Source organism: Lycium barbarum, chromosome 4 (assembly GCF_019175385.1).
Source record: "Lycium barbarum isolate Lr01 chromosome 4, ASM1917538v2, whole genome shotgun sequence".
Classification (NCBI taxonomy): Eukaryota; Viridiplantae; Streptophyta; class Magnoliopsida; order Solanales; family Solanaceae; genus Lycium; species Lycium barbarum.
This window is the reverse complement of record NC_083340.1, coordinates 14,274,039-14,293,409: the sequence shown is the minus strand read 5'-3', so window position 1 is coordinate 14,293,409 and position 19,371 is coordinate 14,274,039. Positions and strand designations below refer to the sequence as shown.

General features: G+C 32.8%; 1 protein-coding gene across 2 annotated transcripts; it reads right to left on the bottom strand.

Annotated features, from left to right (window-relative positions):
- Nucleotides 1-553: 553 nt before the first annotated feature.
- LOC132635287 (probable ADP-ribosylation factor GTPase-activating protein AGD9) lies at nt 554-7,505 on the bottom strand. Of its 2 annotated transcripts, XR_009580481.1 has the most exons (8): nt 7,230-7,505; nt 6,993-7,111; nt 4,561-5,011; nt 4,132-4,398; nt 3,057-3,179; nt 2,641-2,719; nt 1,079-1,174; nt 865-977 (listed from the first exon to the last, which is right to left on the bottom strand). XR_009580481.1 is itself a non-coding variant. In XM_060351616.1 (7 exons), exons 1-7 carry the CDS (start codon nt 7,296-7,298, stop codon nt 870-872), a joined length of 1,233 nt encoding a protein of 410 aa, XP_060207599.1. In that variant the 5' UTR covers nt 7,299-7,499; the 3' UTR covers nt 554-869. The 2 variants fall into 2 exon arrangements, 1 of the variants encoding a protein (XP_060207599.1); XM_060351616.1 differs by lacking the exon at nt 2,641-2,719 and having other exon boundaries at nt 554-977; nt 7,230-7,499.
- Nucleotides 7,506-19,371: the final 11,866 nt, after the last annotated feature.

Below are 19,371 nucleotides of genomic sequence, written 5' to 3'. Positions count from 1 at the left end.
TCCGGGTCTCTTAGAGCCCCGACTAATCCCGGGAGTGCACAAGCCCTCGGCATGGAGTTTCCTGCAAGTGCACCACGGTTAATTCAGGTTTTACCCAATCCGATGGCCCTCAGAAATTGTTTGCACCCAGTGAGTTTCGAACTTGAGACCTTGAAAGGGAGCACCCCAAGGCTCAAGTCAATTGCCACCAGGCCAACCCCTGAGGGTTATCTCCCAATCCTTTCACGACCAAAATTTTAAGACGAAATGTGCGTAGTGGGATTGTTACTTGATATACATGCAGACAAAAAAACATGGTATTAACTCAGCTAATATGCTCAGATGTGGAGCTACAATATCATGTACGGGTTAGAATGCACCTAATACTTTTAATAGACCCTATATTTGTTTTCAGAAATTCATTAAATGTATGTAAATATTTAACAGCAATCTAGCAACTAAAACGAACTATGATTTCCTTGACAAGTTCGGAATCCATAAACTTGCCCCACTCCCGGATATGCTAGGCTGAAAGAAAAGTAAGAGAACCTTACTCTACGTTGTGCACACAACAGAGACATAATTTTTGCTAAGATTACAAGTCGGTGATTTCTATTTCAGCTCTAACAGCACATAATACAGAGCAAAATATAACTCACAAACCTCTGTGAGCCTTAGGCAAGTAAAAGAGTAAAACCAGACCCTCCCAAAAAAAAAACACATACATCAGGAAATTTAAAGAGACATCTATAAGCTACTATAAAATAAGATACCAGCTTCTCAAGAGCCTAGTGTTCTAGGTCTTCTGAAAGAATGTCGAACTCTTTTCACTTCTACAAGTAATATTAAGGTGTTGTCAACTCCGTTTCATTTTTTAACACACAGTCTCCTCACAGAATTCTGTCTTGAAGATCAGACATCAAATTGGATGCTAAGGAGGTAAGCCTCTTCCCAGTTTCCCCAGCAATATTTTTGATAGAGGACATATCCTGCTGTGCCTGGAAGAATAAAAAGGAGAAATTGGAAAAGAAATCCAGTCAACACCTTCATGGAAAACTGGTGAAAAGCAATGCGTTGCGTATTAAAATTGCCAGTATACCTGGAAAGAGAGCCTATTAATAAGTTCCCCGGCGGTGATGTCTAAAGCTGCATCATCTTGACCAAAGAGGTCAGCGCTGGAAATGGCACTTGAACCCTATGAATACAAAGAGTGAGCAGAAAGTATGTTTTAGAGCCTGTGTTTGCTACTTCAGTTTTCAGGTAAACTTCATGTAGTAGTGAAACATAAGCTTAATTATAGTGATATCATCTTCATCTTGTTTTAAAAGATAGAAACCCAAGCAAAACTTCATCAATTAGTCCATTATGCATCATAAACACATTTCAAACCATCACACAAGCTACGGTAATAAGTTAGTAACCTAATTATAGCATACTGTTGTTAGCTGCATCAAACAATTGGATTTATAGATTATAATAAGTTGAATCTGCTAAAATAAACTCAGCCATGGAGCAGTTATTAGAAGAATCTAGGGGTTGATTATTTTAGCAGTACGTTAGAGAGATCCACTATTTTTGAGTCATTACAGATGCATGATTGACAACATGTCTGTAATATGATCTGTGTGAATTTATTTTTATTTTTTTAAAAGGAGGTCTCTGAAATGAGTTCCAATAGGAAGAGGATCAGTTAAATCATGTCTAGGCCTTTTTTTTTTCCCGGTAAAGTAATCAAATATCATTAGAAAAGCATCAAGAAGATGTAAGGTAGTTAACGACATATAAGAAAGCTCCTTATGCAGGAGTTTGAGTATGTGAAATAATTTGTTTCTAATCTTCGGTTCCATATTATTGTGACATAATTATTAAGAATATTCAACAAAAGTAATTTGAATGATTCTCTTGAACTTCAGTGCATTAAACCTCAAAATTTAGGTGGTGAAGCAACTTGCGTTTGCTTGTTTGGAAAACAAGAAATAACAAAGAGTCACGGCAATAGCAAATAGTTGTCTGAACAGGATTGCTGGAACAGTGAACAATCACCAGAAAGAAAACCGGAACTGGAATTCTCTGCCTAACAAGTCAAAATAATACATACAACACTACCTACTCTCTTGCCTCAATCCCAAGCAAGTTAATCAGCTATATGCATCTTTGTCCAATATTATTATAAAAGAAAAAGAGAGAAAAGCCTAAAAGTTCTCTGCACGAGTATTGCAAAGCAAAAACGGGCAGAAAGAAATAACCACACGCTGAAAGGATTTCATTCTTAATCACCAAAGAAACTGGCAGCCAAAAAGTACTCAAAAAAGGTACAGATAGAGACTGAAAAGCTACTAGAAAAGTGACCACACAAATGATCAGAAGAAAAAAAGAGAAGCAGCTTAAAAGAAGCACATGCTCCACCGAAAAGAGGCCCGTTCCCACAAAACAGATCAATATCTTGTGTGTTTATTACGAAAGGGAATCGGGTTAAATTCCTAAGCAGGGATTTGGCGGCTCACGGAAACTTTAGTAAGTCCGGAGAGATCATCGGGGACTTGGGGAAGAGTTACTGCCACCATATAACTATATAAGTATTCACCATGTTCAGAAATCAAATCCTGGTTTCTAATAAGTTAAACTTAGGAAGCTCTCACAGCAAAATTTACTCAGAGATACCATTCAAGTTGACGCAAGTTGACGCACATATGCTGCCGCAAAGGAGGGATATCTGTAGTAGTTAGGAATGGAGAAGAATCTGAAAACAATCATGAAATGTTTATATAGGGCAGCGTTAGAGGCAATTCAAGGATTCAATGCTTACTAAAGCAGTAGGCATACCTGTATAAGGGTATACTATATACTTCCCTTGTACCAAATTTATTAACCTATATTTGTATTTATGATTAAAATATAAACGCGACTTCTTTAGTATTTTGGAACATTAAATTTAATTAGTTGGATATCAATTCTATCCTAGTTTATAAATGTCTACTCTATTGTTAGTTAAACTGCGATAATGACGTCAAATGTCACTCTAAAAGATTGTCAAAATAAGCCACGTAAACTGGGAGGTGTGTAATAAGCAAGCATACCGAGAATTTCTGTAGAGAAACTGAGGCTTCCATTTCAGCTTTACTCTGATCACCAAAGAATTGAGCAGATGAAATGGATTTGGCATTAGAAAACTTCTTCCTTGCTTCATCAGTTTCCTCGATCTGATTAGAGTATAATGCAAACAAATAAGGCAAAACATCTTAATAGAACTGGATGAAGATCAGGAGGCAGAAAGAAGGAAAAACTTAATGTTACACAAACATCACAACTAAACAACTGACAGACAGATCAGGAGAAAAAGAACTGAGAGAGAAAAGGAACATAATCACAGATAGAACATCCAAAAGTAATTATGCAAAAATAAAAGCAAGAACCTTAATCACAGATAGAAACATCCAAAATAATACCTGAAATGTTTTAACAAGTAACCAAGCACTAGAAACTTGAGGTACCAAAAGTTTAGGATGAAAATTAAATCTGTATTGATATTCCAGAAAGCTAGATATACACTGACAACCCTTGAGATGCCGAAATTTGCTGGAGGGAAGGTCGTGGAATAAGTATATACTCTGGAGCACTTGGGGAATTTCATAAATAAAAATAATAGCTTAGGAAGTGTCCAAAGCTCCAAAAGAACAGGGCGTTACTAGTTAATGATCCAGGTCGCTCCAAATAGGATGAAAACAAATTTCAAACGGCTTCACCAATTTCTAAATAGTTGGTAAATCCAAAAACTCAAGACCACCAAGAGTCACAAAGGCCTATCAGTTTGGAGATCCAAATAATTCCCTTTGTGTGTGGGTTGGGGGGGCGGGGGGGTCATATATGTACTGCGCAAAACAGGCTTGAATGGCATCGAATCGGATCCAGATAGACCAAAAGCATAACTGGTGCAATGAGATCCGTAACAAGGAACATCAGACCAAGATCTCAATATTTGTAAGGCTCAATATGATAGAAACCAAAGACAGTCAGACACAACACAATAATGTTCACCTTTCTCCTTCCATTAAACTTGGCATATAAATAACATACATGATAAAGATTTCACTGAATCAGCTTTAACAAAATCCTGGATGATCAGGGAAAATAAAAGCTAGGATAAGAACTCACTTGAACTTTTGAAGAATTGGAACCTGTCTTCTTTGTGAAACCACTATCCATCCCATAATCTGAAAAAAAGCTAGTGGACTTTGGAGGGGCCACATGGTTAAGAACGCGACGGCCTCCAGAACTCGTCTCAGCAGGTTGGACATTGTCTGTGTACTCAAAACGAGACGCAAATGATGAACCAACAGTTGGTGCATTATTTGCAGCATTGGAGGAGGAAACTTGAACAGGCGGTTCTTCAGGCTTCTGCTCATAGAGACTTTCACTTGGCTGTACATGGCAAAGGGTCAATAGATTGGAAACCAAAAATCACTAGGACAAACTTATTAAAACAGCAGGGATATTTTTTTTTGTTTCGGGGGAGTGTTCAAATAAGCATGATGCAGGAATTTCACATAATTTCAAAGCATAAGTTGTAAGTCTAATATGCACCTTTTTAGTAAGTTTCCGAGCTCCAAGTCCACCAGACTTCCCAACTTTCTTCGCAACTGTAGGTTTCTTAAGAAAGGCTGTAACAGCTTGAGAGGCTTTGGGTGAAGCAGAAACCTCGGGTTTTTCGTCCTTCAATGAAGATGTTTCTTTTGAAGGTTCACTAGTCTTAATATCAGGAAATCCATTGGCAGCCTGAGAAGCAACAGGTGATGCTGGCAAACCTGCATCCTCTGCAGTACTTTTTTGAACCTGTGCATCCTCTGCATTACTTTTAGCAATTTCTTTTGAGAGTAACTGCCTATACAAGTCAGCAGCCCTTGAGGTATACTTGGAGTCAGTCTTGCCTCCATCGTTCCATCCATGCTGCTTGAAAAAAACTTGAGCACGGTTATTTCCACCAAAGTACATCATTTTTAACTGCTCTGGGGTCCACGAATCTAAATTTGTCGATCTGCAAAACTCAGCTTCTTAGTACATGGAAATAAAAATAATAATATGACAGAGCAAAAGCAGAAGATTTACTCTTATTCTTGCTTGACTACATCAACCCCTATTCCCCAACCCTAATAGAGTAAAGAAAAAAAAATCCTATCATCCAGCCACCAACATCTTAACCAACAAACCCGAACAACTGACAGTTAGTCTACTCTTCTCCCGACAGTTAGTCTACTCTTCTCCCTTTCTTTAACCAAGGGTGACCAAAGACATGAACTGACTGGCGATAGCTGGTACGGACACCACGGTTATCCAAAAAAAAAAAAAAAGACATGAACTGACATCTCCCTTCCACATCACTCCCTGCTTGCTTTTTCAAGCAATCCCAACAAGATGGCAAAGATATTCAATATCTTACTCCTCATGGCCATCATAATCTGGACCGGCAGAGTTGGCACAACAGAAGTTAACATGTGAAAGGGGTAATTTCTGAAATAGTGGGAAAATAAGAAGTGGCACCAACTTTGTACAGTTATTTATGGAACAATGCAAAAACAAGCAAGACTTTATGAAAACATTCCAAGTTTCCCTGACTAATTGGATGTAGTCTCCGGAAGACACTACATTTTACTCCATTTGTCTCTTAATATCTTTTCTTTTCATCCAGCCTTATGCTCTAGCAGTTTTTAACATTTTGATAAAAGATAAGGTATTGTATTAAAATTGAATAAGCAGTAAGCTAGTGCGTCAAAATGTAGTTGCAACTTACGAGTTGTGCAATTTCTCTCTCATGTCTAACAACAATTCTGAATCCTGTAAAAGTACCAGTTTGCACCTAAAAAAAAACTAGCAAAGAAAAAGCTCTAACTTATGGCCAAGTATGCTTCGCTAGTTACCTTGGAAGATTTTGTTGTTCCTTCCTTTCCAGACTGTCCACCAGATAGCTTGGGGTATAGTATTCCAGATTTTGAGGGATATTTTGGGGAGACCATCTCTATCAGCAAGTAAGAAAGGACACCCCCCCCCCCCCCCATGTTCTTCAAATTACTCAAGACATCGCCTCATTAGTATCAATATATTATTCATTCTTAATTGTACATATTGAGAAGTTTTAGGCGTTGGGTTCCACTAAATCATAGAGTAATGGTCTCGCTGCTTCCCTTTCTTCTTCCACACATCCTGATCTAAGTCATAATTCCCCATCTCCAACAACCTTCCCCCTTAATAACTATAAACCTGACTTCTGTTAAACTTTTTTTACAATTATCATTCGTTCTATTGATCTATCAATAAGCCGTGTGACAATCCATGGAATATCCTGTAATTTGCTCCTAAAAATCGTCTTAGTGTTCCAAACCAATAATATTAGCCAGTCATTTTCCTTGTTCTCTTTTTTTTTTCTTTTATTCTTTTCCAACCAAAATGGAAATGTACCAAAAAACATGGTAGTGAAATAGAATAATAAACTCATATGGTTATCATACTGTGGTAGTAGCATATATGATTTTGACCAATTTATTTTATTACAGGCAAGGCCTTGCTTCAATCGGAAAACTAATTAAGTCCATAAGAATACTGCCCACAATTTAATGTATAACTTAGATTCTCTCACAACTACTCATAAAAAACTGTCATCTTCCAATATTTAAATCGAAACATTGAACAACACAAGTAATTCATATCTACCAAAACCTAAGTTGCTCAGACTCTCCAAAAATGTTGCCGTTCGTATCCTCCAAAAATGCACTATTTTTGGAGAATCCGACACGCACCCTTTTTAAGAGTCCGAGCAACATAGATCAAAACCACAAATATATCATAATATAAGTGAATGCTACCATGTTATTTAAGAACATTTCACTAGCATCTAAGTTACACAAAGTCACAGCTTTTAACATATTATCACTAACAACTCAACCATATTAAACCTAAAAGGCAATTAAATCAGCTCATTAAGCCAAAATAATAGTACTAAAAAATAAAAATAAAAAGATTACCTAACAAAACTGATGTGAACGCCAAGGCTACGATGAACAGCGGAACAATCAATACACAAAAAGATCCCATACGTCACAGATGCCCAAGTTGGATTCTTAGCATTGCAATCAAAACACATCTAAATAACAACAAAATAAAAATTCAAATTAAATCATGTCGAAAAATCAAAGTTACTCATAACAGATCTCAATCTAATCAATCAAAAAAAAACAAGAAATAAAATATAAAAGAGGAACCTTGTTATCAGGCTTGGATTTGAGCTTCCGAAAAACAGCGTTTTTGTCGCTGAAATTCTCGGAAGCCATGGCTGTAGAAATAGAAGATTCTAGAACTTCCTTCTTAAATCGGACAGATTGTTGATATGATAGATAGAAAAACGACGGGAATTGCCTCTTACAGAGATGATGATGATACACAAAATATTGAGTGAAGAGGAATATATGTAGAAACCGCTAATCTCTAAATATAAAATACTAATTAAATGGGTATTTTTCTTTTTCGGTACCAATCTTTGTGATTTGTAATTACTAGTAGCAAAATTTGGTTTAGTCCCTTAATCCTGGCTAAACTAATTTAGAGCCCGTTTGGATTGGCTTATAAATTAATCAAATCAGATTATAAGTCATTTTTAACTTATTTAAGTGTTTGATAAAAATAGAAAATAACTTAAATTAAGTTAAAAAGTGCTTAAAATAAGCTAAAATCAAGAAGTTGTTCAATCTCAACTTCTTCTTTTTTGACTTAAAGTCATTTTAGTTTGACCAACAACTTTACTCTTTTATTCCTTATATTTTATTTTAATTCCAATATTATCCTTATTTCTAAAAATCTTTTAAACACTTTTATCTAAATACGTAACTGCTTATTTATAAAAATAACTTTCAGTACTTAAAAGTCACTTTTTTTCAACTAATCCAAATGGGCTCTTAACCTTGGGGGTAGGTTGGTTCCCCGTGTTTTAATTATATGATAACTAATTCTGTATAACTCGTATAAAATATTGAATTTGGTTGGTTGTGCAAGGAAAACTAATTGTCACATTACTTAACATAATGTTTGGTTTGCTATTTTTAAATAATATTTGCATTACACTATACGAGATTGTATTATTATTTATGCTAAATAGAGTGGAATAAGAATATGTGCACTAGTCATGCTGAGTTAGACTATTTAAAAAAATAAAGATGTTCTTAAAGTAATAAATTTTGTATAAATGTATATCTCTAATTATTAATCACCGGATAAATGCTCATTGCGTTGGACTTCTCATCCTTCCACTAACAAATCTATGTAAATTTTCATCTAATATAAAATTAAATAAATTCTTTCTTTTATGTTTAAATAAAAAAAGAAAGTAATGTTAGTACTAGCTCTTCTTATTTACCCGTTTTGGCCGTGAGAATTTTTCATTTTTTTTTTCCGGAAAATTCTCACTTTATTTAAAAATCAGTGTTTAGTCATGAAAAAATTAAAATACAACTTTAAGTTGTATTTGGAATTTGAAAAACACCTAAAACCCGTTTTTCACTTTTTTTTTAACTTTCTGTACATTCTTAAAATTAAATATTATTTACAAAAATTATGACCAAACACAACTCCATCTTCAACTCTAACTCCAAAAAAAATCAAAAACAAAATGAAAAATATTTGATTATCGTGGCCAAACGCCTACTAAGTGTGAAATGCATTAAACCTGTAATGGGAAGGATTAAAAGCACACAACTATATTCATTGAACATTTTCTCTTTTTATCATATTTTGTACTTACGGTAGTACTCTGTATTGTTAATTTCCACTCCATATAGGATGTAAGATTTGAAGTGACGGGAATGCTCTGTAGATCTGTGGAATATTAAGAACTTGATTAAGGTGCGATGTTATTTTCTTTGTTAGGGAAACTGACATAAAAATCTGGCATGCTTGACTTGTGGGAACCAGGTGGTTTCTTTTTCTAACAACCTGGTAGTTCTTGGACGTAGACAGCTTACTAGAATCAAGCTTTACGCTAATCATAGGAGGAACTTTTAATACATTTGGTGAAAATCCAACTCCTTATGATTTGTTTTCTTTTCTCTCTTTTGGTTTTATATTTGGACTGATTTTGAAATTGAGGGGATATCTCTATCTCATTCACGGGGCCAAAGAAATATTGGCATAAACCAAAAGCTGATTTGTGCAAATATCTCTTCTTTAAGTTATTGTTTAGAACTTATCCTTATCTTAAAAGGTTAGTGCAAATATAATTCTTGACAATTACTTTGTTCGAATAACGGTAAGCTCGTGTAATGGATACTCATATAATTTTTTATTTGCTCTCAAAATATTAGATTGTTGTTCAACATTTGTAATAACTTTAAAAAATTTAGACTTCCATTATTTTCTCATGAGATTCTCAATCTGCTCAAAAATAATTTTTAGATCGTGAAGAATAAAAAGAGGATCATTTACTAAAAAAACTTATACAAAACGGGACAATTAGCGAAAATTTTACTAAGCACAAAGGCTAAGGGAACTTTTTACTCTAAATTTGATAATAAATGGAATGGATTAGATTTAATCAAACTAAGAGATAAAAACAGTAGTTTAACATGAGAAACAAAAACAAGCTTGATAATCAGTATAATTAGCCGTTGACAAAATCACCTTTCAAGTAAAGACTTTGTAATCTTTATCTCAAAGTCAAGAGGTTAGCGATTCCCTCATGAAGCAAAGAGCACAACTTTATTTGCTTTGCAGGTTTTCATTTGTTTTTATGTGACGTTTGATTTCTATTGTAATCATATTGAATTTCCCCTTAAAAGAAAAAGGATCAAACAACAAACTCAAGAAATCTTAATTACTTCCTTACAACATATTAAAGCAAACGAAGCTAGAAATAAGCATAGAGTAGAATCGAACCTGAAAAAAATTAGAGTAGAATCGAACATGAAAAAGATTCATTAATAATGATACCTAATTTCAATAAAATAGGAGTCTATCACTGTATATGAGTTGAATATCGTGATTGATGCGTGAGGTTTTTTGCCTAATTGCCTATCTATGCTCATGAGCTTAAGTCTTGGGTTCTTATTGGGCTTAATAAAATGAACAACAAGTGGGTCTATTTTGGGATTTATAGAGTCAAGTTCATTTGGTTCGCTAGGCAAAATTGAAGAATTAACCTAAATAGCCTGTTTATTCAATCGCTTGGACTAAAAATAGCCGGCGGAGATATCATATATGTATAATTGAGTATAATTCATATATAATATAAGTGTAACTGTGTATAATCAGTAGATAATCTATTTATACTAACTAGGAAAATTAATACTGAATTTGGCTGGCCATCCATATAAAGATACCCTATTTCCTGTTTAACTGATTAGGTTTGGATTGGCAAATATAAGGCCCTTTGCTGTTTTGAATTATGTGTGTGTTCATGGAAAGAGTGGATATGCTTTAGATGAAGGCCCATTTTGTGGGGTAAACAATGTAAGGCCGTCCCTTTAGATTAGATTGTTGCTTTTTTATTTTATTTGGGCATTGTTATGAAACACAATGCATGAATGTCCATTACACAAATTAATTCCCACTATTTTTCTTCATAATGTAAATGTAAATAATTCCCCACTACTACTTACCATGATCTCTCCTGTGACTTTCCCGTGATGCCAATTGGTTAATGTCATCTTTAACTATCTCTATGTAATAGTATAAATAGATGTATGGAATGTGATATAGATATACCTGAATACACTTAGATGAATAAGAAATCTCTCATCATGTGTCTATCTTTTTTTATTGTTTTCATCCTTTAATATTGTTAACTTAATTTTACAACAGGCATGTAATAATTGTTAAATTTCTTTTTTTTTTCTTTGGTATTGTTCCTTACACTTTACTTTTAGCCAATTGAATTTTCTAGTTTAGAACTTATGTTAGCTATCTGGTAGGAGTCCTAAAATTTTAAAGAGCATTTTCAACTTTGGAAACAATAATTCAAAATAAATATAGAACTAAGGACTTAGGTTACAAAGAAAATAAATTTTAAGTTGTAATTCCGTAGAAATAGGATATCCTGTTTTGTACTATTCCAGATTATCGCTTTCTTGACCCCATTTTCAAACTAGTTTTATTTTTTTGAAATCCTGTATTTAAAAATCTCCAAAAAGAGTTACAAACTCAAAAGAATTGTCACGGTTAAGGGTGTTCATGGGTCGGTTTGGATCAGTTTTGGGTTAAAATCAAAATCAAATCAATATAGTCGGTTTTTAAAATTATGAAAATCAAACCAAACCAAATATAATATATATTCATCGGTTTGGTTCGGTTTGGGTTGGTTTTTCGGTTTTTAAGAAAACTAATGGTATTTCTCTCTGTCATGTTTTTTTTCTACAATGAGGAGAGAATTTTCTATCATTTTCCAACTTATAATTCGTTATTACCCTTTTATTGTGGTAGCTATAGTTTTCTTGCATTATGAAAAAAATGTCTTAGGATTTATGATTTAATTAAGTGAAAAAAAGTTTATAAGAAATACAAAGAATAAATCTGGGTAAATCTCATAGTTGTTTCTTTGAATAAATGAGTTTGACTTCATGAATTTCTTTTTAAAATGGACTTAAGGTATAAAGTTCATTAGCCTATTAGAGATAAACAAAAATGGCAAACTTACTTAAATGACTACCTTAATGTAGTTTCTTACCATTTGTAGCTACCCTTTTAAATATTATCATTTGTAGCTACATTTTGGCAAAATAGTGTATGTTTTCGCGTGTATTTGTTGTCAGCAAATACATGAGAACAAGGTAAAAAAAACAAAAAAAACATGATCCTTGATTTTAGCCTTTAATTGTGGAGCTATTAAATTAGATATTAATATATATTTTTTTTGATGTATTTTAGTGATTTTTTTTTTATGTATTTCAGTGAGTTTTTTTTTTTTGCCATAATGTATTTCCATGTCTTTTTTTTTTATGTATTTTAGTGATTTTTTTTATGTATTTTACTGATTATTTTTTTTTGATGTATTTCAGTGACTTTTTTTGATGTATTTCAAATACATTGTGTACATTCCAACTACTATGAAGCCAAATATATTCAAATTTTTGTGTATTTGAATGGATTTCAACATATACATTCAGATACAAGACCAAAAAATTCAAATACATGACAAATACATTCAAAAAAATAATGTGTTTGGCTATTAACAAAATACACTAAAAAATGCACTAAAAAATACAAAGACAAATACATTAAAAAACAGTGTATTTGTGAGATGTAGATTTTTGAATGTATTTGTATTTGGCTTTTAACAAATACACATGGTCAGATCTGAGACACTACCACCACCAAAAAACCCTAATCTCTCCAACACCACCAAAATCCTAATTTGACATACCACCACCACCAAAAACCCAAATTTGAGACACCACCACCACCAAAAAACCCTAATCTTTCCATCACCAACAAAACCCTAATCTCTCCACGTCTACGTCATCTTCTCTGCCGCCATTTCAAAATCAGTCCATCACCGCCGCCACCAACAATGCACACGGCCAGATCTGCAGAGTGAAAAGAGAGAGAGAGGGGTGAGCACAGAGGGAGACGGAGAAGAGAGAGAGGGGCGGCGGAGAGAGAGAGGGGTGAGCACAGAGAGAGAGAGGGGGTGGTGCGGCCATGGTGGTGGTGGTTGAGAGAAGGGGAGAGATATTTTTTAGGGTTTTGAGAAATGAAAAATCTGAAATGGGTAGTGATTGAGAAAAAAGAAAGATATGTGTGTTTGGGTATGTATTTTTTGATATAGCTAACATTTGTAATTTAGAAAAATTAATTAGCTACTAAATATAATTAAATAAAAGGATAGTTAATATTAATAATTAAGTCTTAAAAGAAGCTACAATGAGTAAAAATTCCTTAAATAATTTGCTAAAACATATATAAATTATTTAAAAGTATTTATAAAAATTAATATCTTGCATATGTATAATTATAAAAAGTATTTATAAATTTTGTCGGTTCGGTTGAGTTTTTTCTTTGGTGTGATTTTAGTAAAACCATAATCAAACCAAATACTATCGAGTTTCAAAAATTTAAAACTAAATCAAACCAAACTCAACCCAAATAAATATCAATTTATTTAAGGCCAATTGACAGTTATATACATTCCCCATAAACTATTGAGATATTTGTAGCCAAGAATTTGGTTTAGCAAATAAAAGCAGTTTGATTTGGTTCGATTTGGATCGATTTTCAACCAAACCATAAACACCCCCTCACGGTTGAAGGTTTACGGGCTTCAAACATAATCTAAAGTCGCATTTCTAAAGGGATGGCCCAGATTGTTTGTCTAAACTCTAAGGTCATTTGCATGATTATCCTTGCACTAGTCTTTAATTTTTATCCCTCAACTTGGTGGTCTTTAATTTTTATCCTTCACCTAATACCTCGAGGTCTTGGGTTCAAACCATGGGTCAATCAAAAAAAAAAATCGGGCAAAAGTTAGGCCTTAAGGTAGAGTTTATCAAAATTTCAGCTGAATTAAAAAACAAATTGTCTTAATGCAAACCTCAACCTCAAGGTAGAGTTTTGCCATGTCTTAAGGCAGAGTTTGCCTCAAACTCTGCCTGAAGGTTGCAAAACTCTGCCTGATCAGATAGAGTGAGGCAAAACTCTGTCTTGAAAATCCAAACTCTATCTTGCAATTTTTTTTAGATTTTTTTAACTAAGCAGAGATTCAAATCCGGAATTAAGAAATTTTTAGCGAAAGGCAAAAATTAAGACTCCCAATCGAGGGACAAAAATTAAAGACCAGTCCCTTTGACGGCAATCCGCACAAAAAAATGATTCGGAAGCTACCGCAAGACCCAGTATTTTGAACTACTAAAGCTGGAATATTTCCAGGGGCAAAAAGCTTGATTATTTAAATTTTATTATATTTCTTGTTCCTTCTTACTACAACACTCTGGTTCTCATTTGACTTCATCACCATTTTCCATTATTCCTTTGTAAAGTGGCCCATCTCGAAGATTTCAACAAAGATTCTTCATCCCTGCCTTGCCTTGTAGTAGTAGTTGTTGTTAGTTTTGCAAACAATTGGATCTTAACCAACCATTATAATCATTCAACTAATAATCATCTAATCATTTTTTTTTCAAACAAAGTGCATGCATCTAATAATTGCAATGGTTAAATAACCCATCCATGGATGGGGTCATATAATTTCTACTAGAGCTCGTTTGGTAGCAGGTCTTAAATAGAATAATCATGATATTATATGTGATATTATTTTGTACCATAGTTGGTTGACATTTTGGGGCGTGTATAACTAATACATGAATTATTTAATACACCAAAGGGTGTATTATCTTATACCACCAACACCATGGGATAACTAACCCATGGATAATACAAGGATAAAAAGTTAAAATGACAAAACTAGCCTTGTTTTGTTCCAAGAAACCTATAATGGTCAAGCATTCAAGGATATAGCTGTCACAAATGTTTTTGACTTTAAAAATAAATAAATAAATATCAAATGATATCTTTTGTGTTCAATTTCAGTGCAATAAACCAAACACCCAATAAAAAATAATCCCTGCATTACTAATCTTTACATTACCAATCTTTGCATTACTAATTCATGCATAACTTATCTTTGAACCAAACGACTCCTAAGTCTCCGTATAAAGATTTTACCCACCATTCTTTCCTATTTAAATACCAAAGGAAAAGAATATACACATCTATATTATCTTTGGATTTGACTTGATATAACCACAATGTGATTTTTCCTATGCTATTAATGTATTTTAACCTATTATAATAGTGTGTTTAGGTTAAAACCCTCTAAACTATCATCGCTTTGCGAATTTATATCTAAACTAAATATTAAGTGTTGTTCACGGAACCCCCTTAATTACCATGAACTAATCATATTAAAATATCCCCTGAAAGAACATAACGTGTTACATAAACATCAAGCTCAAAAAACAAGGAGTTTGAAGTGGCATACACGTGGACTATTTCATCTCTCACGCGTCTCTCAACAAGTTATCACAAGTAAGGGGTTTTAAATCTAAAGAGAATTATTGTCCGGAAGGGGGAGGGGGCAATGGAATTTTTAATACATATACAGTGTATGAGCAAAAGCTATTGATTCCCCAGAACCCGTATCTAAAGAGCGTGATCCGCCCCTGTCTACGGTATTCTTACCTACTAGCATTCGTACTCGCGCGATGCGCGGTCATTATTAAACAAAAATTAATTTTAGCGAATTGTAATATTATTTTCTCGAGCAGATTAAATAAAACTCAATAAAAAGTTCATGATATGAATAAAAAAAAACTAATTATGTGATCACTTGGAAACAACGTCTCTGTTTTCACAAGCAGGGGGTAAGATTTGCGTACACACAACCTTCCTTAGATTCCACTTTTATGATTAGACTATTAATGTTGTTAGATTCCACTTTTATGATTAGACTATTAATGTTGTTATTATTGTTGTTGTTACTGTATAGTTTTTGGATGAAATAAAATATCGTCTTCCATTCTTTTATGAAACTAATGTTCCTAAAATATAACATGCTTGAATATAAAAATAACTAGTCTCTTGTGTTCCCCAAATGCAGAATCTGTGTTTGTGAAAGGAAACTAAAAATATGATAAACAAAGAAGCATATAATGGAACCTTTCATCAATTTGATTGCAATTGGCAACACGACATCAATGTTGATAAACCAATAGATCAAAATAACATGAGCATTAGTTTAATTAATAATATCAAAACATCATAACAAAAGTTAGTAGTTAAAAGTCGCTAACTCGACTAATAAATTTTTTAAAAAGAAAGTGAATATTTGTCTTACTTACTTAATCGAATAAACAAACAAATGAACAAAATCAAAATAATTACATTGAAGAATATTATTTGCTTGAGTTCAAACGACCTGGATATAATAGATAAATGAAATAATTTTGTAACTTCCTTTTTGTAAGACGACCATCACCCATCTGCTTATTGGAAATGAAAAAATTAAAATTGAAGAAGTTACTAAAACTTTGGAATTCTGTATAATTATTTTAAAATTATCAAATAAGTAAAAGTAATTGATTTCAACCTCAATAAATTAAATAAGTTTTGGTAGGAATCTTGAACCCATAAAGTTAAGATGTGGTTCGGCCTACGACATGTTTTAAATGCTTCGCAACTTGCGTTCTTATTACGCTTCTTTTTTATGTGACGCTGTTCTGAGCTTCACTTGCATAGTTTCGAATTTTTAGTTCACGGTCCTTGAGTTTCACTTTCATAGTTTCCAACATACAGTGCTTGAGTTTTACTTGCACAATAACAAACTCATCTACACATGCATAACATATTTTCTATACGAAGAGACCAAATTAAAACACAAATTTTATTTTGAAGGTTAAATATGCTTAGTCAAATATCACAAGGATTAAATTAAGAGTGGAATAAGAGTGTAAAATGGAGGAAAAAATGGTAAGGGGCTTACACCGTATGCATTAATAGTAGACTTGAAAATGGTTGCCCATGTACCTATATTGCCAGCCTCATCATCTTTGTTTTTCTCCCTTCTTCTTGCATAAATATAGCCGAATCATGAATGCAATCAGAATCTTACTGAAACTAACCAATGGTGACATGTCAGTTCATGACGTTTCCCTTCATAATTTTCATACCAGTTCATGGTATTAATCAAATAATCTTGAACTTAACTTGTCAGATAGTGTGAGAAGAAGTACACGTCAGATGTTGAGTTTAACCTTAAATAAGTACTCCACTAAAAAAGGTAAAGAATGCCTTCGCTGGGCAAATAATAAAAAATACATCTCAAGCAATTGACCTTCGAACTAATCTGCAAATTGGCAATTAAGGATCAAATAATGTGGCGCTGTTAAAAAATTTACTCATACAAAGACAACAGTTGCACAGGTAAGGAAGCATATTGGTATCTCTTCAAAGATGTCCACCCATGAAAGATTCTTTTCCCTCAACGTAAAAATTGCATTAGAAACTGCTCCTATACATTTGCATAAGCTAAGATTCTGTTGAAGTGGGAAACTGATTCCTTATTTTGTGAAAATCCTTATTTTTTAATCAGAATTAATATAAATTATTATCAATTGAGTTTTCCACGTTATCCCTGTTCCATATATAGGAGTATTCGTTATGTATATACTTTATAATTTATATATATTATTGAACAGAAATTTTGAAAACTAATATCAAATTAACGATTTGTAGTGTTAAAAAAGTAATATATAAAATAAAAAATAACTAACATAATTAAAAAGATGAGTACATGTAACAATCTAAATTCAAAAACATTATTTTGAAGATAAAATTGTTATCCGTGAACCAAACTTGGCAGTTTTGTTATTAGTGGCATTTTTTTTTTTTTTGAATTTCTTTATGAAATAATTTTCAAGTTTTCGCAAAAACTTAAATTTGTTGGTTTCTAAGAAAATATAGGCTGCTCTCAATATTTATTTATTTAAATTAAATAATTCTGATTTTGTTGGTTACTTTGTTTGTTTTCACATGGTTTTAAATTTAAATTCAACTACTCCTGGTTTTGCTTTTTTTTTTTTTTTTTTTTTTTTATATTTTGTATTTTTAAATTGAAAATTTCGGGTGCTTACAATTGGCATCATGAGAGTGTTTTGCCTCTCCTATTCCATATAGATAGAATACACTTTAGTTAAATAAAATGATTAGTTGACTGTAAATGTCCGATACGAGTAATTAAGTATTTACTCTGTATCTATTCATATATTATTATAACTATATAGAAGCATGGGTTTTGGAGGTGGATAGTCGCCATGCCTGCTTCAGGGGCTCTTTCGGAATTTCAGTTAATTATCAGCTTTAAGGTTGTTGTACCAAATGGTGTTGTTCACGTATATTTCATTTGTTAGACACAACACACAACTAACATTTCCTTAATTCCCCATGCGTCCCCTTAAAGAAACATATAGTTTGCCTGAGTTTGTGGAGGCCACTTGACTTTCTCCCACAGACTTTGTGAAACATGGGTCCCATTTAATTCTTAGGTTTGTTTATTGACATGGGATGAACTGTTCATGTATTTTAATATGAATTGTTCATGATATTCAAAATTAAATATTGGAATTTCCAACTTTAGAAAGGCATGTACTATTGAAAAAACTTTCGTGTACAATTGCTTAAAATAAGCAAAACAATATGACAATAAAATGTAATTTGAGTGATGAACTACGAGTAATTGCTTTCTCATTGTAGAGAATTATTTGGAATTATTATTTAACTGAAGTAATGTTATAACTTAGTTGCATATTGTTATTTCATGAAATTATATATATTAATTTTAAGAAAAATAAAACTATTTGAAGCCTTTAACAAACTTTTGAGAAATCTGGTAGATACAACACCTTTTTGGTTAAGGAGTTGTCAGTTTTTTTTTTTTTTGGTTATTTATATACAATTCATACCATAATTGAAATGTAAAAAACGGATTGCCTTCATGAAATTTGTTGAAATTAGATTTAGTTTGAACTTGGAAAAGGGAGATTTTCACAATTGTAAATGAATATTCCTCATATTTAATATAATCGCATTTACAAGCAATATTCTTGCTTCAACAACAAAATGACATTCATCGGATAAAAACTCTTCTATACACACTCATTAAGATAAAAAGATATGTAAAAGTAGAACCACTAAAATAAAGAAATATGGTCATTTGTTAAGTTTACTCCTTGAAATAATTTCCCAAAGCCTTTTCACATGAAGTAATATATTGTGGACCGAAGAAGAAATAACTTTAAGGTAGAATAAGAAGTATCAAAGATGTCAACATTAAGGTTCTGACCAAACAAAAAAATTATACCTCTAAAATAACTAACCGGAAACTAAGCTTAATCCTTGATTCTCAATGAACTTAAAGTAAGGTAAATGTGTCACCTATCTAGGTTTCAACTGATTTACAATTCTCTTCTTAATCACAAACTTAACAAATTCTTCCCCATATAAATTGCTCAAACACAACTCCAAGCTATATAAAATCGACAAGTAAATAAAAATCACATAAACCTACAGTTGGACTTGGGCCCGTGTTGGCAATTTTGAGGGGCATCACAGTCATTTCACAAAAATTCATGCATTGTACACTTGTGCTTATAAGCCTCAAAGCTTGGACATAAATTCCTTACGACAAAAAACCCAAGCCTCTTTGTGATTTGTTTTTAAGTGAATAGACTTAGCTATATATAAAGGTGATAAATGAAGTGGGCCAAGTCCACATGTACAATTAGTTACGTGTAAGCTAATGGAAGGGTGCCTATTTTACTTTCTTTGTTTTCCAATTTGGTTTTGATATCTTTTCTTGAAAATTGATTA